This window comes from Monodon monoceros, unplaced genomic scaffold, assembly GCF_005190385.1.
Source record: "Monodon monoceros isolate NGI ecotype Baffin Bay Population unplaced genomic scaffold, NGI_Narwhal_1 Super_Scaffold_1, whole genome shotgun sequence".
In the NCBI taxonomy this organism is placed as follows: Eukaryota; Metazoa; Chordata; class Mammalia; order Artiodactyla; family Monodontidae; genus Monodon; species Monodon monoceros.
This window is the reverse complement of record NW_021703765.1, coordinates 80,852,969-80,880,186: the sequence shown is the minus strand read 5'-3', so window position 1 is coordinate 80,880,186 and position 27,218 is coordinate 80,852,969. Positions and strand designations below refer to the sequence as shown.

The following is a 27,218-nucleotide window of genomic DNA, read 5'->3' as shown; positions in this document are numbered from 1 at the left end:
CCTGCATTTTGCTCAGTCTGGTATAGCTGTGAGGACGCCCGTTCTGCATTGCTTTGAACGTCTGGCTAGCTGTATATGTGAAGTAAATTTGCAGAGCACCTAACAAAATCTTCTATAAAAATAAAACATTTCATTTATTAAGATTTTATAGAGAGGCACACGGGAGGACAACAAACCCCTGAAGTAAAAGCTGATGATCTGTAAGAGGTCAGATGGTAGCTGAATTCCACGCTTTGCATATTCCAGTCCAGGGGTTACTGAGGAACACCGCTAATGTGATGAAGGATGCCAACAGTAAGCTCTTGGCAACACACTGAGAATAAGGCTCCCCTGCAAGGCAATGAATCAAATTAAGCAACGTTCCTATTTCTTAACTTTTTGGGTAATTATTTAGGTAGAAGTAAGCCAAAGCATAAATAGTGATCCTTTCTAAGTGGCAACATGATCAGTAAATGTTCTCTTTTTAAAGCTTTGCTATATGTTTTAAGTTTTCTGTGACATTTACACTATTTTTTAAGTTTTTAAATTGACACAACATAATGATAACCATTTCAGAAATGTGCTTTACCTTACCTTGATAATACTGGGTCAGCGGATAAAGAAGTTGCGGCCAACAAACCTCATTTCTGTTACAGTTGTACTCTGTAAAATTGATCTGGTATCTACAAAACATTTTAGGAAGTTACAGTAGCTACAGCAAAGCACATGCATTTGATGAGAAGCATCAAAACCTAATTAAAGAAATAAACTTCTTACTTTGGAACATATATTTTTCTGCTTCTTACTAATGTCACTTAGGTCAGCAACTGTATTACCTTGTAAGTGGACGGGGTAACTGTGCAGGTATCTTAATAAACTGGACAGATGCACTGATGGGGAAAAGGTTGACCTCATCCTCACAAGTCAGCCCACACTGGAACTGCCAGGTCACCGAGGAGAACCTGGGAGGGAAAGGTTAAGCAGACAACAAATCCACCGCTCGTTTCCGGTCTGTTAAGAACATCGGGGGACTTCCCTGGTGGTCCAGTGGTTAAGACTTTGCCTTCCAATACAGGGGGTGTGGGTTCGATCCCTGGTCGGGAAGCTAAGATCCCACTTGCCTTGCAGGCAAAAAACCAAAACATAAAACAGAAGCAATACTGTAACAAATTCAATAAAGATTTAAAAAAGAAAAAGAACTTCAGGTAACTGACAACAACAATATGAGCTGAGATTCTCCTAAAGAAGTTTCCCATATCCTGCTGGTGCTATTTTTCCCCCTTTGTATTATATAAATTTTCAAACGCACAGACAAGCAGAGACAGAGGTATAATGAACCCTCATGGCCCTATCACAGGCTGTAAGAGCTGCCAGCATTTTGCCAATTCTGTTTCATCTCTCCTCCCCCCCAACTCATTTCATACTGTGCTTTTAAAATTCATTTGTTTTATCACCTGTTTGTCTCAAACAATATTATAATAATAGTAATAACAACAATAATAACAACAGTAGAAGCTAATGATTTTTAAAGGCTTTCCATGTTATTTCTGCCTACCCAGCATGCCTTTGCCTTTCTTCTGGTAATTGCACCCCAGTTTTCCCTGGCGGAACTACCCCTCCCCACTCTCAGTTGAGTGGACAAGAAGGGACCCACCTGAACCTAGGGATGTGCCCATAACCTGCGCCTGGCCAATCAGAGCTATGCCCCTGGCCATAGTAATTGGTTCAGAAAGGAGCACATGACCAAAACTGGACCAATAAAAGTCTTCCCAGAACATTTTTGAGAAAGATGGGGAAAGGAGGCACCCTCCATCCATTGGACTTGCTAAACTGGAAGAGCTTTTTTTTTCCCCTAACCACTGAATCTATAGGGAATTCCCTGGATTTGCTAAATTGATATAAGCCTGGATTTGCTGGTGTTTATCTTTGCCAGCTCTTGAGGAAACCCCACCCCCCGAGAATGAAGCCCACCCAAAGAAAAGAGGAACCCAGAGATAAAGGGGGAAAGACCCTTGACCACATGGGAACCATGAACCATGAACTCACTGTGTATGGACTTTTCATAACTTGAACCAAAAAACCCACCTTTTGCTTAAGTCAGTGTCAGTTGGGACCCTGTCACTTAAAGGTGATAGAGGTCTGACATGTAAAGGTGCATCACTATTTTACAGATGAGGAAACTGCAGTTCAGAAGAGGTTGAGTAACTGTCCAAGGTCACACAGCTCACACTGGAATAGCCATGATTTGAACCCACCCATCTGCCACCAAAATCTCTAACCACTGGGCAATATTCCCGGATTAGTATGCCAATGGTATTCATGAATTTCAAAATATGCCAAGCACTAAGCAGCCCCCTGCTCATCCTTGTACTCCCTGAAATACCTGGCAGACTCCCTTATACGTAGCTTTACGGATACTTGTGAGTGAGAATGAGTTTCCATTACAAACACAGTTTATCCATATTCCATTTATACATGTAATCATTTGCTAATCATTGCAATTTGTAAATAAACCAGTCAGATTCTAAATTAGCATTCCCCTATTCTTCGGAGCGCCCTCAACTTTCCTGTCTCTAAACCCCACTTATCCCCGATATGATCAAACCTTGTTTCTATGCCAAGTATCTCCTGCTGAGTCATCCCTTCTACGGCGCCAGCATCCGAGAAGAGGATGCGGATATTCAGCTGAGCAGGAACACCCAGGCAGATGCCGCTTGCGTTGCTGACAGGTGGGTCTGCACCTGCATCGGGGGCATCTGCACCTGGAGGAATGGTAAGTTGTGCATATTGGAAAGAATTATTTAATTCTTTAACAGTTTAATTATTTTTATAACAATTTATATATTTTTTAAATAACATATTTTATATATATTTTATATATTTTATATATATTTTATATATTATATATATATTTTATATATATTTTAAATAACAATTTATTTAACAGTTTTCCTACAATGCTGTGATACTCCCAAAATGGGAAATATTATCAGACAGGATTCACAACGAATGAGGCTTTAATCTCTAACAGGCTCTAGTTACATGTCACTCTGTAACTGTGTTACCCCTCGTGTTCAAAATGTTCCCTTGGATGCTAGGTCAATCACTGGAACTTTAAAATCCCTGACCCACATAATAAAACCCTAAATCATGAATCAGTTCCCAAGCCCCTCATTGAAATCCACCCAGAGTTTTAACAGAAATACCATATACTTGCAGTAAAACGCCATGAGACTTATCCCATGCAGTCACTATTCTAGTAAAAGCTGCATAAGACATTTAAAGTCTATACTAACAACTTTGGTTACTACGGATTAAATAGTTCAAAAGCAATTTCCTGATGTGTTGCCACAGCAGTAGTACAAATGGAAGAGAATAAAACTAAAAGATTAATTTTCATTCATCTTGAAAACTGGCCCTTATGGGGGAAAAAACAGCAAGGTCAGTTACAGGATGTGGATGGCAAGTCCTATGAGACTCTGGAGGGGATTTCTTTGTTCCTTCAGGGATTTGGAAGGTTGGCAACACTGTTTCTAGTTTCCTCCTCCTTGATATATGTGTTCAACATCATTTCTCTTCTATCAACCAGGATCAGGATTGATTTTAATCTTAGACATGAAATAGAAGCTAACAGCTTCCACCTTGAAGGCAACAAAATGCCACCACCTCTGATTTCCCACCTCACCAACTCCTGTTCTCTGTCTTGAAATTTCCCACGCTTTTTACTTCTTAGATGCTTTACTGACCCCTTCCCACCATCCCTCAGGCACTCCACAGCCCACCTGGCTGGCCTAGAGGTTCACAAGGGGTTGACAAGCCCAGACCTCTGGGTTCTGTTTCCAAATAAGGACATAACTCTGCGCCTAGTGACTTGAGCGCAGACTGTGCTGGCAAATCGTGGCCAGCAGGACTCCCTGCCTGAGTCAGAGAGTGGTCGGGGCACCTCAAGCACACAGACATATTACGTGATCCATGGCCACCCCACGGGGCAGGGGAGAGGCCCACAGACCACAGAAAAAAAGGAATGCAAACTGACATGCCCTGAAAATCCTCAAACTTCATTAAGACTTCCTTTTCCAAAGACCGTCAGCTTGTAAAACAACTGGGCAATTTGAACTTCCTGTTGGTATCCTCTTTAAAAAAAAAAAAAAAAAAAGCCATCATGAATAAGAGGTAAAAGACATGAAAAGCTTCCTGCCCGGAAAGCTAACCTCTAAACAAATGTCCGTTGGGCCACAGCAAAGAAAGACAACCTGTCAGGTCAGGCTGTAACACTACACCTGACGCTATGTAATCATAGCAACCAAGGTACACATTTTACACGTGTGCAGCTTTCACTTACGTATTATTTCAAGCCAGCCATCACTAAGATTGTCGTAATTGGAGTTGCCTCTCATTGCAACATGAGTCACTTGTATTAATGAATCAAGTAGTTCAACAGCATTCTCCCTACAAGAGAGGAAGACATTTCTCAGCGCATGGCCAGCAGGTCTTGTCCTGAAGTCCTTACAAAGAGTGTCCAGCAAAGTGAGAGAGTGGCATGGACTTATATATACAACCAAATGTAAAATAGATAGCTAGTGGGAAGCAGCCGCATAGCACAGGGAGATCAGCTCAGTGCTTTGTGAGACCACCTAGAGGGGTGGGATAGGGAGGGTGGGAGGGAGACGCAAGAGGGAGGGGATATGGGGATATATGTATGTGTATAGCTGATTCACTTTGTGATACAGCAGAAACTAGCACACCATTGTAAAGCAATTATACTCCAATAAAGATATTAAAAAATAACAAAACAAAAACAAACAAAAAAAGAGTGTCCAGGCTGTGCTTGCTGGATGTCTAAACAAAAAACTGCCAGGGGATCTGGCTGGGAGTCTTGCCTCTTTCAGAGGCTTTCCTGGGATGAACTTACACAGCAAGGGGAGGACACATAGAAACAATCTTTCACTTTGGCCTTAAAATGTTAGTAACTTATGTTGGTATCATGTGGTTTACAGGTTCCTTTGAGTGTCACAAAACTTGGGAGGTGGGTAGATCACATATCAAGTTACCAGGATAAATTCATGGGACACAGTGACCCAATAGTAAAAGGAACCTAAATATTTAGTTAGAATTTTGAGCTATAAAATTAGGTGAGGGTTAAGAATTGGAACTTGGCACCTCTCTGTTCCAGTAACGTCACTGGAGGGTACAAATCTTACAAACCACAAGGGAGAGGCTCTGACTGCCCCGCACCCGGCAACCACGAGCCGCCGTGGGTGACGTATACCCACAGTTTTTCTTCCCTTCACAATGTGCCCCCACCTTTTCCCTGCTCCCCAAAGAACTGCACCACTTGGGATAGGAGATACCACTTCACACCTGCTAGGATGGCTATTATTCAAAAAATGGAAAATAACAAGTGTTGGCGAGGGGGCCTTCCCTGGCAGTCCAGTGGTTAGGGCTCCATGCTTCCACTGCAGGGGGCACGGGTTCGATCCCTGGTCGGGGAACTAAGATGCCACATGCCAAGTGGCATGGCCAAAAAAAACAAGTGTTGGCGAGGATGTGGAGAAATTGGAACCCTTTTACGTTGTTGGTGAGACTGTAAAATGGTACAACCACTGTGGAAAACAATATGGCGGTTCCTCAAAAAAATTAAACATGGAATTACCATATGATCCAGCCATTCCATTCCTGCACATATGCCCAAAAGAACTGAAAACAGGTATTCAAACAAAAACTGATACATGAATGTTCAAAGCACTATTCACGACAGCCAAAAGGTGGCAATACCCCAAATATCCATCAACTAACGAACGGATAAACAAAATGTAGTATATCCATACAATGGAATAAAATTCAGCCATGAAAAAGAACGACGTATTGACATATGCTACAACATGCATGAACCTCAAAAACAGGATGCTAAGTGAGAGAAGCCAGACATAAAAAGTCACATAGTGTATGATTCCATTTACATGAAATATTCAGAGTAGGTGAATCCAAAGGGACAGAATGCAGATTGCCTGTTGCCAGAGCTGAGGGGAGGGAGGAATCGGGAGTGACTGCTAAAAGGTACAGGTTTCATTTTGCAGAGACGGAAGTGCTCTGGAACTAAACAGAGGTGGTGGTTGCACCACATTATGAATGTACTAAATGCCACTGAACTATTCACTTTAAAATGATTATGTTGTATGAATTTTACCTCAATTAAAAAAATGCATATGCATATCCATAAATTTTCTAAATGCCACCCAGATAATTAAGTGGAAAATACTTTATACATCATGTTACACAGCTTAAGAATTCTTTAAATGTTAATCACTGACTATACTTGGCTCCAGCCCTCCTTCTATTTCATGGGTTTCCAATGACGTGAATAAACTTCCCAGAGAAATCTACATAAATATGGATGAAATAGCTTTAGTCCCAAGAATGTCTATTTTCACTTATATTGATGTTTGAATCAACTCTAAATTGTATTGGAAGCTTGTATTATTTACTATCATTTTTATATGTTTTTATTCAGACTGAAATTTTTCACATTCATGTTGTTGCTAGTATTCATGTGAATTAAATTTAAGCAAACCACTCAAAATGTAGATAAATTCATCAGTGAGACACTCACCTGAGCTGAGTACAGTTTTCATTAATTCCAACTTCTAAAAGGCACCCAGACAGTGCATTTTCTCCAAATAAAATGGGTTTGAACGTTGCTGATATACACAAACCCCTTCCAGCTATAAAATAAAAAGATTATCCTATTTTTGCAAAATAAAAGTAAGTAAAATATTTACATTAAAGTTTTTCTTACAAAACAGAGAGAGAACAAAAAGCATAAATAAAGTTTCCAGGGACTTCCCTGGTGGCACAGTGGTTAAGAATCCACCTGCCAATGCAGGGGACACAGGTTCGAGCCCTGGTCCGCGAATACCCCACATGCCACACAGCAACTAATCCCGTGCACCACAACTACCGAGCCTGCGCTCTAGAGCCCGCGAGCCACAATTACTGAGTTCTTGGGCCACAACTACTTAAGCCCGTGTGCCTAGAGCCCGTGCTCCCAAACAAGAGAAGCGACCACAATGAGAAGCCCGGGCACCGTAACGAACAGTAGCCCCTGCTTGCTTCAACTACAGAAAACCCCACACGCAGCAACGAAGACCCAATGCAACCAAAAATAAATTAATTTAAAAAAAGAAAAGAAATAAAGCTTCCAATTTTCGAGAACTGAGGTCATTGTTACTCTAATCCTTTGAAAGCTGAACAAAAGGCTCTTTCTGTATCAAAATACCTGGACAGGGATCAAGGGTTTACTCTGAACCTGAAATTTAATGCCTTCTGGCAGATGTGGGTAATTACCACTGTTGCAAAGATTTTCCATAGTTTGGAATAAAACTATTCCCATGTCTCCGATTAGCATCATCTTGGGCTAATCAATAACTACAAAGACAATGGACTCTCCAGCCACTTTCATATTTAAATCTCTATTACTAAAAACCAGCACTTCGAGTGCAAGCAATGTGAACATTTTTTACAAAAAAAAAAGAAAGAAAGAAAAGAAAGCTGCAGAAGGATGGAAAACCACCCCCCCACACACAAGCTAAATAAACAAACTCAGCTTTAAAGTAATTGGTTCCTTAATCGGATTCAAAATATGGTAATATTTCCAATTCTAGTTCACCAGAGAGCTAATCATATTACCAAACCAGATTACCGGATTGCCAAAGGTGTAAAGTCGTGACATTATTCATCCTGTTGGTGTTTAGAGCTCGAACAGGCTTGCCAAGTTGGTAACCTAGACAAACACAATGCAGGAGAGTCAGCATCTTTCCCTCTAAAGTTATTTTAATGCAACAGACGCTAGCTCATCAAATAACGGAAAGGAGGAATCCACAGTAAAAGGAAATATGCAGGCAAAGCTTTTTCAGAATACCCTCGAGAAAAAGGACATCACCTTCATTTGTTTTCGGTTTTATTTTGTTTTTTATTGAAGTATCGTTGATTATAATATTGTGTTAGTTTCAGGTGTACAGCAAAGTGATTCAGGTGTCACTGAATCAGATTCTGAAACAAAGATGTCCATGTGATTTTTTGGAACACATTTTTAAAGTAAAAATCTGAAAAGTGAAAAGCAGGCAGGAGTTGGTCTTGGACCTCTCACCCTGGAGAACAATTAGCTGCTGGGCAGGCCGGTTCATGCATACTTGCTGAGTGATTAATACCACTTATCACAGGGGCTCGTAAGGGAAACTTAAACCAAAGTTACCTTCTCAGGGAATGATTTGCCGGTAAACCAATTCAACCCCAAGATCTGATTTAGATCCTATTCCCATCCATCTCCTAGTAATCCAGTTGATTGTTTCCACCTTCTTTTTGTTTGTTTAATTTTAATGTCATCAAGTGCTTTTCTTTTCTTATTTATTTATTTTTGGCTGCGTTGGGTCTTCGCTGCTGCGCATGGGCTTTCTCTAGTTGCGGTGAGCAGGGGCTACTCTTCGCTGTGGTGTGCGGGCTTCTCATTGCGGTGGCTTCTCTTGCTGCGGCGCACGAGCTCTAGGCGCACGGGCTTCGGTAGTTGTGGCATGTGGGCTCAGTAGTTGTGGTGCACAGGCTTAGCTGCTCTGTGGCATGTGGGATCTTCCCAGACCAGGGATCAAACCCATGTCCCCTGCATTGGCACGCGGATTCTTAACCACTGCACCACCAGGGAAGTCCCTCCACCTTTTTAATATGAAAAAGTTCACAAGTACAGAAAACTTGAAAGTGAGCCTTATTCAATACAGCCAACACCTAAAATCAACAACTGTTAATATTTAGCCATATATGTCTTATCTATTATAAAAGCATATATACATTGGAGGGGAGGGGCAGGACCATGTGAAAATAAGTTGTAGACGTCATGACACCTCACCCCTAAAACCTCCATCACACATCTCCCCAAATTAAGAACATTCCCCTACAGGGAATTCCCTGGCGGTCGAGTGGTTAGGACTCCACACCTTCACTGCCGTGGTCACAGGTTCAATCCCTGGTCGGAGAACTAAGATCCCACAGGCCAAGGGGTGCAGCCAAAAAGAAAAACAAACAAACAAAAAACATTCCCCTATATCACCATGATGCCAATATTTCTCCTAAGAAAATTAATAATAATCCCTTATAATCATATCATATCCAGTTCATACTCATATTTCCTCTTAGATTCCCTCCAAAAATGTGTTTTAGCGCTGTTTTTACAAACTGGGATGCAAATGAGGTTCATGCATGGTGTCTGTGTTTCCAGCACTACGCCCCACCGTTCCTGAACCAGAGGCCTCCCCTCTGGCCACAGGTCCGACCCTGCCCGCATACACATCACACTCACGTCTTCCTCCTTGGCTTTCGCCAGGTTATTCCTGTTCCCAGCACCCTTTCCAATTATCTGCTTCTCAAGGCGCAATCTCCTCTTTGCAGCCCAGCGAGGAAACCCGCCAGCGGCAGGGCTCTGACTTGCTCACTGCTTTTCCTCCAGCACCGAGAACAGAACCTGGCAAGCGCTGGACACTCAACACTGCTCCTTAGTGATGCAAAGTCTGGGAGAGCGGTCAACATTCTACTCCTCTGAATCCTGGAGTAACTGTTCCTAAGTCCCTCACCCATTTATTAATTATCTTGGATTGTTCACTGTTGTTTCCTGTAACTTGGTGCTGTCATTCCATATGAGAGAGTGAATTCCTTGAGGACAGGGCCCATGTCACATAGTCCTCTGAAAACCCCGTCCTGCCTCAGAAAGCGCTAGAGACAGTGGCTGTATCTATTCAAGCTGTTTCGCTGCCTGATCAGTTCTGGCTCTTAATTTATTCGTTTTTGATGACAGTGTCAACATTTTTCACGTATTCTGATGGTGCTTCTCAGAAATCTTGTCAAATTAACTCAGTGAAATGAAAACCCTTAAATTCCAGGAGCCCGCTTTTAAAGCCAACAATAAATCCCAAGCTCCACATTAATAAGTACATTAAAATCCTATTTAAAAGAAAAAAAATATATATATATATATATAATGGGTCATGTATGATTAAATCAGTATATATAAGTATTGAAGATCATGCAAAATAAAAACTTATTTAAAAGTAAAAAAAAAAGGATAGCAAAAGGACGGAGAAATTTTTTTAAGAAACAATGACAGGTTTATCCAACAAGTATTTACTGAACACCTACTATGGTCTAAGCCACAGCTGTCCCATAGAAATATAATGCAAACCTCATATTTGATTTTAGAATAATATGTATCTTTAGAAATTTTTAGAAATTAAATTTTTTTCTAGTATCCCCATTAAAAAAGAGAAAAAGAAATAGGTGAAATTAGGGACTTCCCTGGTGGTGCAGTGGTTAAAAATCTGCCTGCCAATGCAGGGGACACAGGTTCGAGTCCTGGTCCGGGAAGATCCCACATGCTGCGTGCGGAGCAACTAAGCCCGTGCACCACAACTACTAAGCCTGCGCTCTAGAGCCCGTGAGCCACAACTACTGAAGCCCACACGCCGAGAGCCCGTGCTCCACAACAAGAGAAGCTACCGCAAAGAGAAGGCCGCACATCACAACGAAGAGTAGCCCCCACTTGCCACAACTAGAGAAAGCCCATGCACAGCATTGAAGACCCAACGCAGCCAAAAATAATTAAAAAAAAAGAAATAGGTGAAATTAATTTGAATAATGTATTTTATTCCACCCAATATATACAAAATATTATTATTTCCACATATGACACTGGCCACATTTCAGGTGCCCAGCAGCTCCATGGGGCTAGTGGCTAGAGTACTGAACAGCGCAGTCCGCATACTGGTTTAGGCCCTGAGAAGGCAGCAGTGAACAAAAGAAATAAACAAATAATTGACAAAGCGGGTGGTGATATATTTGCACATAAATACGAAATGCGCAACATGACCGGCAGTCCGCGGTCCCCGGGAAGTCTCTCCACAGATTCCAGGTTAGGAACCCACCATCTGCGGCCTATTTCTTTAAAAATCAATTTTACCAACACTTTATTTTTTATTTTTTGGCCATGCTGTGCGGCTTGCAGGATCTTAGTTCCCCAACCAGGGATCAAATCTGGGCCCTGGCAGTGAGTGTGGGGTCCTAACCACTGGACCACCGGGGAAGTCCCCCTTACCAAGGCTTTAAATGCCTTATTTTCTTTTTCAAAAGACGAGAGTTCCCTGGAGATCCAGTGGTTAGGACTCCGTGCTTTCACTGCTGAGGGTGTGGGTTCGACCCCTGATGGGGCAACTGAGATCCCACAGGCCGCACAGCACAGCCAAAAAAAAAAGAGAGGGGGAGGGAGGGATAAATTAGGAGTTTGAGATTAGCAGATACAAACTATTATATATATAATAGATAAAGAACAGGGACCTACTGTGTAGCACAGGGAACTATATTCAGTGTCTTGTAACAGACCATAATGGAAAAGAATATGAGGGGGAGTATATATAAATGTATATATAAATGTGTATAACTGGGTCACTTTGCTGTGCACCAGAAACTAACAACATTGTAACTATACATCAATTAAAAAAAAAAAAAAAGACCAGTAGCTAAAGAGAAAGGATGTTTTAGGTTTACAACAACTTGTTACAATATACACTTTATGTAAAAAATTAAGCTGTTATCAGGAAAAGAATACAGTCTCACAAAAGAAAAAACAGTCAGAGTCACAAACTGAAGTTGGAGCTATTTATAATCATCGTTATAGCACAGGAGTGTTGAACTAAAATATGTCTGTAAGATCAGTGACTGACATATACTATCTCACCTGGATTTCCAGACAATTCCTTTTCATTACCACTGTTATAGCTTAAAAATTTCACTGTAAATCTCTGTGTCATGATCCCTAGAAATAAAACAAAATAAAAATATGTCACCACATCACTAGGAAAAGAAATTATCCCCCATAGTGTTTTCTTTACCTTATAATTGCATTTTGACATGCAAAAAAAATACTGTTTTCTGATTAAATCATAAATACAAATAAAAACAGGTCTGAATTAATCTGTTATAATTATGAAAATCATGAAGAAAGGAGAAAATATTTTAAACTGAAAGCATTCTCGCTGCCCTCCACCAAGTTACCTTTCTGGTGGGCATTAATTTTTGCCCTAATGATTTTGACATTTATTTCACTGATTGTATTATTATTCCATCTGAAAATATAATGTTCTTCCACATTCACATTCCTGGGGGCTGATCCAGTACTTAAAAGTGTTTCTGCAAAAAAAAAAACAAAAAAAAAAAAACACAAGAATAGAATACTTTCATAAATTAAAGACCTAAAAAAAAGAAAATTAAAGACCTTCTTTGGGCTCAAGTTGGTGGTTTTCTCTGCTTGGGTGGCCTTCCCCCCACACCCCACCCCTGCCCTGCCTACCCAGTTCCCTTACACAGCAGGGTCATGACTTCCTCCAGAAGCCTTCCCCATTCCTCTGCCCAAGTCAGCATTAGCCACCTTCTCTACACCATCCTCACATCCTGAGTGAGCTCTGTCCTTTTCATTTCAGCATCCCTGGTCCCCAGCTCATAGCGTGATGCAGAGCACATGCTTGGAAGAATGTTTGTTAAATGAAAGATTACAGAATGTCAGCTTTTTAAGAGCAGGGGCCTGCTGTCTAGTTCACTAATATATTGTACTAATATCCAATGAAGTAAAGAATAAGTTCTAGAACTACAGCACGTTGAAAAGAACCACTAGTAGTATCCTTCATTAAAAACAAAAGTCCTGGAAATATCAGCCAAACTCTACATACCTTATTTGGCTGCCTCACAAATGCAAAGTTTAATGATCAGAAAAAGAAGAGCAAGCGAGAAGTGAAAATGCTAGGTCCTAAAGAACTCTTTTTTTTTTTTTTTTTTTTAACTTTATTTATTTATTTATTTATTTTTGGCTGTGTTGGGTCTTCGTTGCTGCGCACGGGCTTTCTCTAGTTGCGGTGAGTGGGGGCTACTCTTCGTTGCAGTGCGCGGGCTTCTCATTGCAGTGGCTTTTCTCATTGTGGAGCACGGGCTCTAGGCACACGGGCTTCAGTAGTTGCGGCACGCAGGCTCAGTAGTTGTGGCTCACGGGCTCTAGGCGCACGGGCTTCAGTAGTTGCAGCACGCAGAATCAGTAGTTGTGCCTCACGGGCTCTAGAGCACAGGCTCAGTAGTTGTGGCACACGAGCTTAGTTGCTCCGCGGCATGTGGGATCTTCCCAGACCAGGGATCAAACCCATGTCCGCTGCATTGGCAGGCGGATTCTCAACCACTGCACCACCAGGGAAGTCCCTAAAGTACTCTTTAACTCTCTAAAAAACATCTAACAAAAGGCCCACAGGCCCTGAGAATGAGGAGGGACCGTGGAACCCACGTCATCCAGGACTGTGAAGGGTCTGGCTCAGGTCACAGATGTTACTCCAAAAAGCAAGACGGAACAAGGAACGAGCAAAACGGTAGTGGGATATCTTTCTAACGGTTGTGAACCTCCTAAAATTCTCACTAAAAGTGTATTTTACCCTGGGACTACATATTACTTGCAAGAAATGACATATATTCCCATAGAAATGATATAAAAGTGTAACATTAAAATACCTGTATTGGTGATGAATCTGTCTAGGTCAGTTGCTTCCTCATAGATTACTTTTGGTGTAACTATGCCTGAAAAGATACATAAATGAACTTCCACAGGAGTACATGACCTAACACGATCACATTTATCTATGAAAATGAAAGCTTGCCAAGCAAATATGGTAACTGTGCCCACCCTGTATGCCAACTACTCAGCTCCCCCCAACTCCCCAAACGCCATCAAATGGGAATCCCACCATTCTTGGCATCTAATTAGAACTGAGAAGGAGAATCTCAAAAGTCAGTGAAAATAATCTGGAGAGTCACTCTTGTATAAGAACCAATATGCAGCACACTGCTGGTTTGGAACGTAAAATGGTACAGTCACTGTAGAAACCAGCTTGGCAGCTCCTCAGAAAGTTAAATTACCCTGTGACTCAGCAATTCCGCTGCTAGGTATCTACCCAAGGCAAGTGAGAACGTATGTCCGCACAGACACTTGAACACAAGTGTGCACAGCAGCATTATTCACAATAACCAATAGCTGGAAACAACCCAAATGTCCATCAACTAATAAATGGTAACAAAGTACAGCATATTCGTATGATGGAATATCATTTGGCCACATAAGGGAATGAGGTTTTTAGAAAAATGGTACAGATGAACCGGTCTGCAGGGCAGAAGTTGAGACACAGATGTAGAGAACAAACGTATGGACTCCAAGGGGTGAAAGCTGCGGCGGGGGCGGGGGGGATGGTGGTGTGCTGAAGTGGGCGATTGGGATTGACATGTATTCACTGATGTGTATAAAATTGATGACTAATAAGAACCTGCTGTATAAAAAAATAAATAAATTTTTTTTTAAAAAAAGGAATGAGGCTTTGATCCGTGCTACAGTGCAGATGAATCTCAAAACCATGATGCTGAGTGAAAGAAGCCACTCACAAAAGGCCACGTATTGTATGAGTCCATTTATATGAAGCGTCCAGAACAGGCAAATCCACAGAGTGGCTGCCAGGGCTCAGTGTGGAGGGAGAAGGGGGAGAACTGTTACATGGGCGCAGGGTCTCCATCTGGGGCGATGAGAATGTTTCGGAACTAGGTAGAGGTGATGGCTGCACAACACTGGGCGTGTACTAAACGCCACTGAACGGTACACATTAAAATGGTTAATTCTGTGTTATGAGAATTTTAGCTCGATTTTTTAAAAAAAGAACAGATATGCAATATGCTGCCTTATGGAACTGAACTTTTTCCAAAGAAAACACCTTCCTCAGTTGGCAGGTGAAATGTTATTCTAAGTTGATCCAGTAGAAGTGAGATCAGAGTTTATCTCAACACTCAGGTCCATGCTCTTATTCTGAACGAACATCACTTACCTCCCATAGTACCATTCTTTACCTTCACGTTGGTGATTCTGTCTTGTTCTGGGTACACCTCCAGGCTAGTAACGCACTGAACGTCGAAATTCTGAAGGAAGGCCACCGGGGCATTCTGCATGCACTGCCCAGCCAGGGATACCTGAGGGCCAGGGGAAATCCCGACAGATTTACGACCTCCCTTCTAATCATAAAAAAGAGATCAGTGTTTTGTAAAAGTACTCTTTTTGCAGCCTGCTCCTACTGCTGGGTTAGCTTCAGCAAAGGCTAGGACATTGACTAACTGACCAACTTCAGTAAAATGTCTAGCTGACTTGCTACTCAAAGTCTGGAAGCCACTGGCTGAGGGGTCACAGTAAGTATAGTTGCTAAAGAAAATTCCCTGCTGTGTATCATTTACTTTGCAGAAACATGATTATACTCAATTTCATGTTCTCTCCCTCATCACAACCAGATTTTTGTTAAAACCATAAAAATGGATTCTGGGAATTCCCTGACAGTCCAGTGGTTTAGGACTCTGCGCTTTCACTGTTGAGGGCCTGGGTTCAATCCCTAGTCGGGGAACTAAGATCCCACAAGCCGAGCGGCAAGGCCAGAAAAATAAATAAATAAAAATGGGGACTTCCTAGTGGTGCAGTGGTTAGGAATCCGCCAGCCAATGCAGGGGACACGAGTTCAAGCTCTGGTCCGGGAAAATCCCACATGCCGCAGAGCAACCAAGCCCGTGCGCCACAACTACTGAGCCTGCGCTCTAGGGCCCATGAGCCACAACTACTGAAGCCCACGTGCCACAACTACTGAAGCCCACGTGCCTAGAGCCCATGCTCCACAACAAAAGAAGCGACCGCAATGAGAAGCCTGCGCACCGCAATGAGAGAAGCCCCACTCAACACAACTAGAAAAGGCCCACGTGCAGCAACAAAGACCCAATACAGCCAAAAATAAATAAATACATTTTAAAACAAATAAATAAAAATAGATTCCTATGGATAGTAAAGAAAAATGGTTTAGCCTCCCATGTTTTCTTCCCATAAATATTTTCTCCTAATTTTGAGCTTTAAAAAAAAAATAAAGATTTCACATAAAACTCTATAGTCTTAAAATATTTTTCAAAATTATTTAATATTATATTAAATATTTAACACAACGTTGTAAGCCAAATATATTTCAATAAAAAATAAATAAATAAATAGGGCTTCCCTGGTGGCGCAGTGGTTTAGAGTCCACCTGCCGATATAGGGGACACGGGTTCGTGCCCCGGTCTGGGAAGATTCCACATGCCGTGGAGCGGCTGGGCCTGTGAAACATGGCCGCTGAGCCTGTGCGTCTGGAGCCTGTGCTCCGCAACGGGAGAGGCCACAACAGTGAGAGGCCCGTGTACCGCAAAAAATAAATAAATAAATAAATAAATAAAATTTTTAAAATATTTATAGCTTACTAGAAATTGGCTATTAAATTAATAGAAGTGAAAAACGACGGTTACTTCCATGGAAATTTCTAGAAAGTCTTTTGGCTTTATTTAGTAAGTTCACTCTGAGATTTAGCAAAGACAGATTAATTTAAGAGTGACTACTGGGGGCGCAGTGGTTAAGAATCCGCCTGCCAGTGCAGGGGACACAGGTTCGAACCCTGGTCCAGGAAGATCCCCCATGCCATGGAGCAACTAAGCCCCTGCACCACAACTACTGAGCCTGCACTCTAGAGCCCACGAGCCACAACTACTGAAGCCCGTGTGCCTAGAGCCCGTGCTCCGCAACAAAAGAAGCCACCACAATGAGAAGCCCGCGCACCGCAACGAAGAGTAGCCCCCACTCGCCGTAACTAGAGAAAGCCCGCACGCAGCAACGAAGACCCAACACAGACAAAAATAAATTAATTAATTAAAATTTTTTTAAAAAAAGAGTGACTATTAAAAGGAAAAATAAAATCCAGAGGCCTTAAATATTTGAGTGCCTGAAAAATCCATGAGAAAAATAAGTAACTTAGGAAGTGATTTTTTTTTTAGAGTAATATGAGTTAAATTAACAAGAGGAAGGGGAAAACGAGAAAAGCCTCTAGCATATTAAAATTGAAATGATTACCTGCGGAATAGTAAAATATGCCTTATCTACAGTCATAACTGGATCTCCTTGTTTGTAACCAAAGTCTGATAAGTCTTTTAGATCAGTATGCAAATACATGTCAAAGGGAGCGTGTTGTCCAGAGGAACTGCAAATCAATGAGAGAAACCATCACTAATGTGCTAAAAACAATTCTTTTAAATTTTTTCTCTGTTTTTTTAATTATAAAAATAATATTTGTACTAAATGCCACTGAATTGTACACTTTAAAGTAGTTAATGGTTAATTTTATGTTCCATGAATTTTACTTCAATAATAATAATAAAGTTGTTGTAAAATTTCAACAAGACAGAAATGTAAAAGACAGAAAGTTAAAGTCCCCCATGAGCCCACCACTCTTTCCCCCAACCCAGAGAATCACTATTGACTATCTGTGGTATCAATCAATTTCTTTTCGATGATTCAATTGATTCAGTGACTCAATTTCTTTTCCAGTTCTTTCAAATACTTAACACAATATAAACTTACTAACTGAAATCTAGAATTGAATCTAGAATGGAGGAATTGAAGCATGGAGCCTCTGGAGAGGTCCCGAGAAGGATGTGGCCCATATTCTAGGGTCACCTGGGCGCATGGCCCTCTCCTGGGCAGCCCCTTGGACACTTACACGGAACCGTGATAGAAGTACCCGAGGAAAGGCGAGTTGGCGAGCTGCACACACAGGAACGGAAACCAGTCGGGGACTCCACGGGCCGTCTGAACAGAGCAGAGCTGATCAAAGGGAGGATTAACGTCTCCTCCAAAAACACCAGGGAAACAGGACTCCCTGAACAGCGCTGTTAAATCTGATGAGCATTCCTGGAAAGAAGATGTAAAGGAGAAGTGAAAAGAGGAAAGTTTCCCCTGTGCCCGCCATCAGGATCTCCTGGCCAGTGTGATGAACACGCGGCTTGAGGCCAGCAGGACCCCCCCGTGGAAGCAGAAACAAACACAGCCTGCATCCAGGCTAAGGGTGCTTTGTGCTTTTTACAGGAAGTAAAATCATGCTAAAGTTTTAGTCAGCGCCCTACAAGCCTCCAAGTCAGGAACCTCAAACCTTCAAGGAAATCACATCTTAACTGGGGACCTAAGATATACCACACACACAAAAAAAACAAGATGGGAAAAAGAAAAGATAATATGGAATAGACAACAAATGGAGAATTTTCAGTTGTCATCACCATTCAAATCCCTAGCCCAGAGAAACCTAAGGACATTTAGAGTTAGGCCAGACAGTCCATATTCCATAAGAATCCTTGAAGCTCTCACTATTGTGATATCACAACCCAATTGATGTCAAGAAGTCACTTTATTCACGCTTTCATTTACTCATCTGTATTCTTCCTTGTTTCTCAAAGGACTGAGAGAGCTAAAAGTTAAATACGTTCTAAATCCCTTGTTTACTGAAGGTAGAAAAGTAAATGATCTGATTGTTTTAAACAAGGGCAATTCAAATTAAAAATTGATCATGTCTAAAGTGGTAGGTAAGTTGAAGCTGTCTGAAGATGTCACTGACCCAGAATCCTGAACGATTCCAGTGGTTGGTGCTATAAGTATACATATACACCATATATAACAAACATGAAGGAAATTAGAAATAGGGCACAGTGATGCACTCTGAAAGAAAGAGGGAGAGAATACATTTGACATTTCTGTTGATACCTGAACAGATTTATGATGTGCTGTATTTTTAAAATTAAACATGATTGTTATTACAAATACAATTGCTAGTATGAGTGCTCCAATATAGACCCTAAGCTTTCCTTTTCCGTTTTGTAAAACCAACCATGACATAAATAACTGCACTCATCCAAAAGTGGGACTGACTGGGGTCCTCGTACATGTGCCTCTTTTGCATCTCTTATTCCCCTTCAATCTAAAATAAGGATTAAAAATATGTATTTGACCTGGGATTGGCCAATGGTTTCTTAGATATGACACCAAAAGCACAAGCAACAACAACAACAAAAAAAAGTGGGGTGGAGAGAGAAGGAACTGGATGAAGGTGGTCAAAAGGCATAAACTTCCAGTTATAAGATAAGTAAGTATTAAGGATGTAACTACAACATGAGAAATATAGTTAACATGCTGTAGGTTACATATGAACGTTGTTAAGACAGCAAATCCTAAGAGTTCTCATCATAAGGAAAATCTTTTTTCTATTTCTTTAATTTTGTATCTATAGGAGATGATGGATGTTCATCAAACTTATTATGCTAATCACTTCATGATGTATATAAGTCAAATCATTATGCTGTACACCTTAAACTTGTACAGTGCTGGAGGTCAATTCTATCTAAATAAAACTGGAAGAAAAAAATGATAAACTGGGCTTCATCAAATTAAAAAACTTTGGGGCTTCAAAGGACACCAACAAGAAAGTGGACAACCTACACAAGAGGAGAAGTTTTTTGCAAATCATATATCGGATAAGGGACTAGTAGCCAGAATGTATAGTGAACTCTTATAATTTAACAACAAAAAGACAATCCAATTAAAAAGTGGGCAAAGGGTCTCAACAGACATTTCTTCAGAGAAGATATACAAACAGCCACGAAAAGATGTTCAACATCATTTGCCACTGGAGAAATACAAACCAAAATCACAATGAAATACCACTTCACACACTCGAGGATGGCTATAATCAAGATTATTCTAACAGTTGTTGGTGACGATATGGAAAATTGCAACACTTATACACTGCTGATGGGAATGTGAAATGATGGAGCCGCTTTGAAAATCAGTTCCTCAAAAGGTTAAACATGCAGTTACCATATGACAAAGCAATTCCACTCCTAGGTAACATAACCAAGAGAAATGGGAATACACATCCAAACAAAAACTTGTATACAGATATTCAGAGAAGTATTATTCATAACAGCCAAAAAGTGAAAACAATCCAATATCCACCACCTGATAAATGGGTTAAGCCCTATGTGATATATCCATTCAATGGAATATGATTCAGCCATAAAAAGGAATGAAGCACTGATGCATGCCACAACACGGGTGACCCTTGAAAGCATGACGCTAAGTGAAAGAAGCCAGACACAAGTCCTCCAGACAGACAGACTGTAGGATTCCATTTATATGCCATGTCCAGAAGAGGCAAACCCACAGAGACAGAAAGTAGATTAATAGGGGCCTGGGAAAACAAACTAGTGAATATAACAAAAAAGAAGCAGACTCACAGATGCAGAGAACAAACTAGTGGCTACCAGTGGGGAGAGGGAAGTGGGGAGGAGCAAGACAGGGGTAGCGGATGAAGAGGCACAAACTACTATACATAAAATAAATAAGCTACAAGGATATATTATACAGCACAGGGAATATAGCCAATATTTTATAATAACTATAAATGGAGCATAGCCTTTAAAAATTGTGAATCAGGGCTTCTCTGGTGGCGCAGTGGTTAAGAATCCGCCTGCCAACACAGGGGACACAGGTTCGAGCCCTGGCCCGGGAAGATCCCACATGCCGCAGAGCAACTAAGCACGTGCGCCACAACTACTGAGCCTGTGCTCTAGAGCCCGCGAGCCGCAACTACTGAAGCCCGCGTACCACAACTACTGAAGCCCGCACGCCTAGAGCCCGTGCTCCACAACAAGAGAAGCCACTGCAATGAGAAGCCCGCACACCGCAACAAAGAGTAGCCCCCGCTCACCGCAACTAGAGAAAAGCCCGCACGCAGCAACGAAGACCCAACTCAGCCAAAAATAAATTAATTTTTAAAAAAATTTGTGAATCATTATGTTGTACACCTGAAACTTACATAATATTGTAAATCAACTATACCACAATAAATAACTAAACAAACTTAATTTCTAGTGAAAACTGAAAAAAAAAAAAAAAGTGGCCTGGGGATGAGGGACAGGAATGGGAGTGATTGCAAATGGACATGAGGTTTCTTTTTTGAGGGAGATGGAAATGTTCTAAAATTAGATTGTCATGACAGTTGTACAACCCTATAAATTTACTAAAAATCATTGAAAAAATATATTTTCTTTCCTTTTTATATTTTCTTAAAGGCTTCTAAATAAGACATTAAAACCATCCTCCCAGTATCATCACAATCAGGACTTTATCCAAAGAGATACATTTTTTTCATCCATAAACTAGGCTGAACAGGCTGGATAAGGAAATACTCAATTTCAGGACTTCCCTGGTGGTCCAGTGGTAAAGAATCCATCCTGCAATGCAAGGGACGTGGGTTCGATCCATGGTCGAGGAACTAAGATCCCACATGCCGTGAGGCAACTGAGCCCATGCACCACAACTACTGAGCCCATGCGCCTCAACGAGAGAGCCCGTGTGTCCCAACTAAAAACCCGATGCAGCCAAAAAAAAAGAAAATACTCAATTTGAAAACAATGTGCAGCACAAAATACAATCTCAGTTTTTTTTTTGTTTTTTTTGATGTGGACCATTTTTAAAGTCTTTATTGAATTTGTTACAATATTGCTTTTGTTTTTATATTTTGGTTTCCTGGCCAAAAGGCATGTGGGATCTTAGCTCCCCAAACAGGAATCGAACCCGTACCCACTGCAATTGGAAGGCAAAGTCTTAACCACTGGACCGCCAGGGAAGTCCCCATTCGTTTTGTATTTTAAAAAGGTTTTAGAAAGCTGTTGATGGGGAACTCTTGGTGCTCTTCACATGCCAGCTGGTACCATAGCTTTCGTGCCCAATAATCAGAAAGACCATACCTGGTCACAGCAGCAGCGAACGTCACAGGCCCCGGCTGTTAAATTACAAGGGCAAGGACCGAGGGGCTGATACACCTGGTTAGGAATAACAGTCACGTTCTCTGAAAAGTACAAACAACAGAGAAGTTCAGCAGTGAAACACTGACAAAACACTGCCACAGTTTTGACATTCAAAGAAAGCTGAATCGTTGTTTTACCAACCACCATTACCAATGTTCCACATTAAAGAATCCCTGAAATGAGCTATGCATAGAGCATAACTGAGGCTTGTATCTACTCCTCCAACAAAAACCCAAATAGAAGAAAATACGCTAGTTATACGAATTAAAAAGAAGTCACAGTTGAACTTGAAAATAACCAAGTGACTAAAATTTACGAGTTAAGATAAATGTAATGCACTGCTTTTATTTTTCAGTACACTGAACGATCCCTTTCATAACACAGACTGATTTTAAGCATTTACTCCTTCAAATTCATTACCCCTTTCAGCAGATAAAACTGAAGCCATGGTGACATTTCAGACAGCTTATCAGGAAGCCATCTGACCACAAGATCACATTTATTTATGCTACACGCTCAACCTCAAGTCCCACCACACTGTGAATCCAAATTTTCACATCCTGATTCTAGTTCACGTGTTTGGGAAATCAGTAATCTTTACATTGATTGGAAAAGGAATACATTATATCACATTTCAGCCTCCTAACCGGGAATCCAGAGACTAATAGTTGGAAAACTATGTAGCGATTATTTGTTTAAACTCTATGTAACAGTCAACTTCAATGACACAACAGCTGAAGCATCTAAAGAACAACTATTATACATTCTATGCTATAAGGAATAAGAAGGTCCGAGTAACATACCGTGTCACAAGGGTAAGGGTCTGACCCTCAGTTTAATCAAACCCGTGTGACATAAGCAAGGCATTTTAGAATAGGGTTTTGCTATGTGATATATAGACAGATGTTTGTATATCTATCTATATGTCTCCCATGTTGTTTGCTACTTTCCTTGTTACCAGGCATACCACTTACCTCCTGGCTGTCCTTCCACCCTTTTTCTTGTTCTGAACTCTGTCTGACTGGGTACAAGATTTTTTATACCTTCGTGGGTCAGAGTGGACATCTCATAATTACCAATATACAGATACTCTAATTTTCCTAAGTTTGGCTATCTGTACAAAGACATTCCGAAATATTACCTAAATATAGTCAAGCATATTTTTTAAAAGAAAAAAAGTCACTGCCTTGAGTGATATAGCTACCATTAAGCCCTCCTGTCAGTTTTGGGTTTTTTTGTTTTTTGTGTTTTTTTGGCTGTACCGCACAGCTTGTGGGATCTTAGTTCCCCAAGCAAGGATGGGTGAGCCCCCTGCAGCGGAAGCACAGAGTCCTAACCACTGGACTGCCAGGGAAGTCCCCCTCCACAATTTCTTTATGCAAATATAAATATACATATTCTTATTCCATGCTATATGCACCCATCTGCACCTGCTTTTTTCACTTAGCAATACAGCTTGGAGATCTTTCCAAGCAAATACACTGAGGGCAGAGCAGCCCACTGAATGTCATTACCGTAACTTATCTAATCCTTCTAAACTTCCAAAACCACAAGGAGGACCACAGTTACAGGATGTGATGTGCGAAATGGCACTGTGGGAGTCTCAAAGTGGCAGACCTTTGCTACTAAAGAGGAACACTTCTCCCTTCATCCCGGGTGACCATAAAGGTAAGAGGTGCTAGCGTTTTTCGCAGGCAACAGGGGACATGGTGGTGGCACCTAGCGAAGTGGACCGATCAACATCAGCACACCTTTTGTCCTTAGGACACTGCCGTGATGTGAAAGGAAGAGCAACACAAAACCGTTTTCTCATGTCCAGAGATGTATGTGCACAACGATATTTGCTGTAGCACTAGTTACAGTATTCAAAGCTGGAAAACTTTTAATTAAATAAACAATGGTTATTTAGCAAATAAACAATGGTGTATCCACACAAGGGAATGCTATGCAGCTATTAAAAAGACTATAAGAATTACATTATATTAAAAAGAATAGAAAAAGAATGAGGAGAACTTACTTGCATTCCTATGAAAAATTTTCTAACTTATACTACTTTTTAAAGGTATAGAACAGCAAATTGTACATTATTATTGGGTTTGTTCTTAAAGAGAGGAAAATGTGCTCCTATAAGCATAATTAAGCAAGCTGCCTCTGGGAAAGGCAGCTGGCTGTCAAAAGCATTCACTGAAAATCTGCTGTTTTTCTATAAACTCATTCATCAGTCTCTCCCTTCCTTCTGTTTTGTTTTGAGATGGAGTCACAGGAATCAATAGAAGGAAAAAACTTTACTTTCTCCCAAAAAGTATTTAAAATGGCTTACAAAGATACAAACAGTAGATCAAAATACATCCTTTTTATTTTTTTATTTCTCTTTGGCTGTGCTTCAGCTTGTGGGATCTTAGTTCCCTGAGCAGGGATTGAACCCGGGCCTGTGGCAGTGAAAGCACTGAGCCCTAACCACTGGACCACCAGGGAATTCCTAAGATACAATAAATCTTAACTAAAATGATACAAAGTGGAAAATTTTAAAATAAGAAAATTAAACAAAATGAAAATAAGTTTAGGAAAGCAAGACACTCTCATGATTGAAGCACACAAATTGCATGGCACACACAATCAAACAATGTTTGCAGGGACTTTCCTGGTGGTCCAGTGGTTGGGACTCCAAGCTTCCACTGCAGGGGGCACGGGTTCCATCCCTGGTCGGGGAACTAAGATCCCACATGCTACGTGGCGTGGCCAGAAAAAAAAATATGTTTGCAGTAAACGTTTTGATAGTCAGAGACTTTACTTGCCTGATGCATTTTGGGCCAGAGAGGAGTTGGCATAAATTTCCACTTGAACGAGTAGATGTGCTAAACAGGATGAATGACGAGAGGCTGAAACCAGAAGAGTCTGGACAATACACGGGGCCTCCGGGAACGTATCTGTCTCATTAGACAAACAGGATGGCAGACCCCTCTTCAACCTCACAGTCACTTCCAAAGAATTCTGAAAGGAAAACATTGCTGTACTTTTTATAGTGACTCAAAATGGCATCTATAAGAACACATAATGGAAAGCGCAATCAGCCTCCGTTCATTTTACAAAAGAACCGTACACAAGAAAGACATCACTCTGCTCGATTCTACCCTGTAAACCTACAGCAATATGCAAGCCCTGATTCCTAACCCCCAACTGAACATAAAAGCAAGCAAGTTGTGGCTGCTTAGAGAAAGCTGAACACAGGTCTGATAAGGTAACTCAGTTTGTCTAGCACCTTTATCATCCTTCCAGCAGAAGATTAAATACACACAAAAAAGTCCATGAAAACAGGTCCTGGTTCCTGGGGTGCAAGCAAAGTTTGTCTTTCTCATCCTTTATCTCCGGAGTTGATGCTATGCACATACTGGGCACTCAATAAAATATTCATTAAATGGAAAATATTTCATCTCTCCAGGCTTGAGTGTCCTTACACATAAGCTCAAGAGTTGGGTGAGATCAGTGGTTTATGAAGCTCTTTTGAGTCACAAATCCATTTGATAATCTGACGGAAGCTGGTAACGCTCTCACCAGAAAAAATGCACACACGCATAATTTTACACACAGTTTCAGAGGGTTCACAGGCTTCTTGAAACTCATCCAAGGACCCCTAAGAACCTCTGGGTTGGATGGACGACTATGAGATCTGATAGTCCACAGTTTCATGGTGGTTCCAAGCACTCAGAAAGCTTTCTGTTTGCTTGTTTGCGATGCGCGGGATGTGGGATCTTAGTTCCTGGACAAGGGATCTAACCCGTGCCCCCTGTAGTGGAAGCACGGGAGTCTTAACCACTAGACTGCCAGGGAAGTCCCAAGAAAGCTCTGTCTTGTTCGATTAAGAGAACACTGCAGGGCTTCCCTGGTGGCGCAGGGGTTAAGAATCCACCTGCCAATGCAGGGGATATGGGTTCGATCCCTGGGCTGGGAAGATCCCACATGCCACGCAGCAACTAAGCCCGTGTGCCACAACTACTGAGCCTGCGCTCTAGAGCCCGCAAGCCACAACTACTGAGCCCGCGTGCCACAACTACTGAAGCCCGCGCACCACAACGAAGAGTAGCCCCAGCTCGCCGCAGCTAGAGAAAGCCAGCACACAGCAACGAAGACCCAACGCAGCCAAAGACAGACAGACAGACAGATAGATAGATAGATAGATAGATAAATAAATAAATGTGTGTTCTTAAAAAAAAAAGAGAGAGAACACTGCAGGGGGAGTTCCCTGGCGCTCCAGTGGTTAGGCTTTCACTGCCATGGCCCCGGGTTCAATCAATCCCTGGTAGGGGAACTAAGATCCCGCAAGCTGCTCGTTGCAGCCAAAAAAAAAGAACAAAAAAAGAAGAGAGAGAGAGAGAACAACACTGCAGGAACACTAGATGTGGGCCTCCGCAAATGCTACCCAAACGGTTTTCACCTCTGGCCTTACCACAGTGGGGCTGACAGTCAAACTCCAGTCTCCGGTCTCATTGCTCAGCACTCCGCAGGCAGGAACTGGCAAGAATCCTACGGGAGAGAAGATCAGAATGCAAGGCACTATTGGCCAGCCACTAACAGGGTGCACTCTTGAGTCAGGAATCCCTTTCCAAGCCTAGGATTGGGCCCTTTACAAGCTGTGTGACTTTGGACAAGTGACCACCTCTCTGAACTTCAGTGTCTTCATTTGTTAAACGAATTAAAAGGTATTACTGTTCGTATTAGGAAAATGAGGTGATGCATTTAAGTACAGCGGATAGCTCAGCGAAGGCTAACTAGTAAGATTTCAAGCTTTCTTTTACTGAACCTGTCCTTCGGTCCTCTGCTCCACAGCAGCCCGCCATCCCGACTTTGAAGTGGACAGCGACAAGGGACCCAGGGGATGCCACCTGGCCAAGCTTCTTGGGCGGCCTGGACCTGACCCAACCTCCTCCCTCCCCACAGGAAGGGCCGGGCTCTTTACCCATCTCGTCCCGCAGCTGGGTCAGGGACACGGTCACATCCTCGGTGCCTCCAACCAGGGACGCGCTGACTGCAGGGCCGGACATGCGGATGACAGGTGGCATGAAAACTAGCGGGAAGAAAGGGACAAAATGGAGTTAATAGTTGCAGAGCTCCTGCCTACGCTGGGTGGTGGCTTCCTTTGGCGGGGTCTTCCGCAGCTCCCGGAGGAGTCCCAAATTTGGCCTCAAAAGCCTCGTCCCCTCCCTCAGCCCCAGTCCTGCAGGCCCGTGCCTGCAGGCCCGTGCCCCGCCTTACGCACGCAGGTCCCCCCACAGAGGCCTCAAGACGCTCTGCAGAAGAAGGAGCCTCAAGAGTAGAGGGACCGGCGGCAGCAAACGCATGCCTGGGGTCTCGCTGGGCCTGCACGGCAGGACCGCGCCCGGCTTAGAAGCCTGGAAGGGCGGGGACGCCAAAACGCGACCCCGTCTAACTGTCCGCCATCTTGT

The 27,218-nt window shown here is 42.0% G+C and overlaps 1 protein-coding gene across 2 annotated transcripts; it reads right to left on the bottom strand.

Annotated features, from left to right (window-relative positions):
- On the bottom strand, positions 1-27,218 carry TCTN2 (tectonic family member 2). 2 transcript variants are annotated; one of them, XM_029216928.1, is made up of 18 exons: positions 27,032-27,218; positions 26,732-26,839; positions 26,222-26,298; positions 24,573-24,768; positions 21,718-21,818; positions 17,640-17,830; positions 16,994-17,120; positions 14,913-15,054; positions 13,558-13,623; positions 12,067-12,201; positions 11,750-11,827; positions 7,679-7,759; positions 6,590-6,701; positions 4,322-4,428; positions 2,585-2,741; positions 816-941; positions 574-662; positions 1-330 (listed from the first exon to the last, which is right to left on the bottom strand). In XM_029216928.1, exons 1-18 carry the CDS (start codon positions 27,111-27,113, stop codon positions 209-211), a joined length of 2,097 nt encoding a protein of 698 aa, XP_029072761.1. In that variant the 5' UTR covers positions 27,114-27,218; the 3' UTR covers positions 1-208. The 2 variants fall into 2 exon arrangements, with proteins under 2 accessions (XP_029072761.1, XP_029072770.1); XM_029216937.1 differs by having other exon boundaries at positions 27,028-27,196.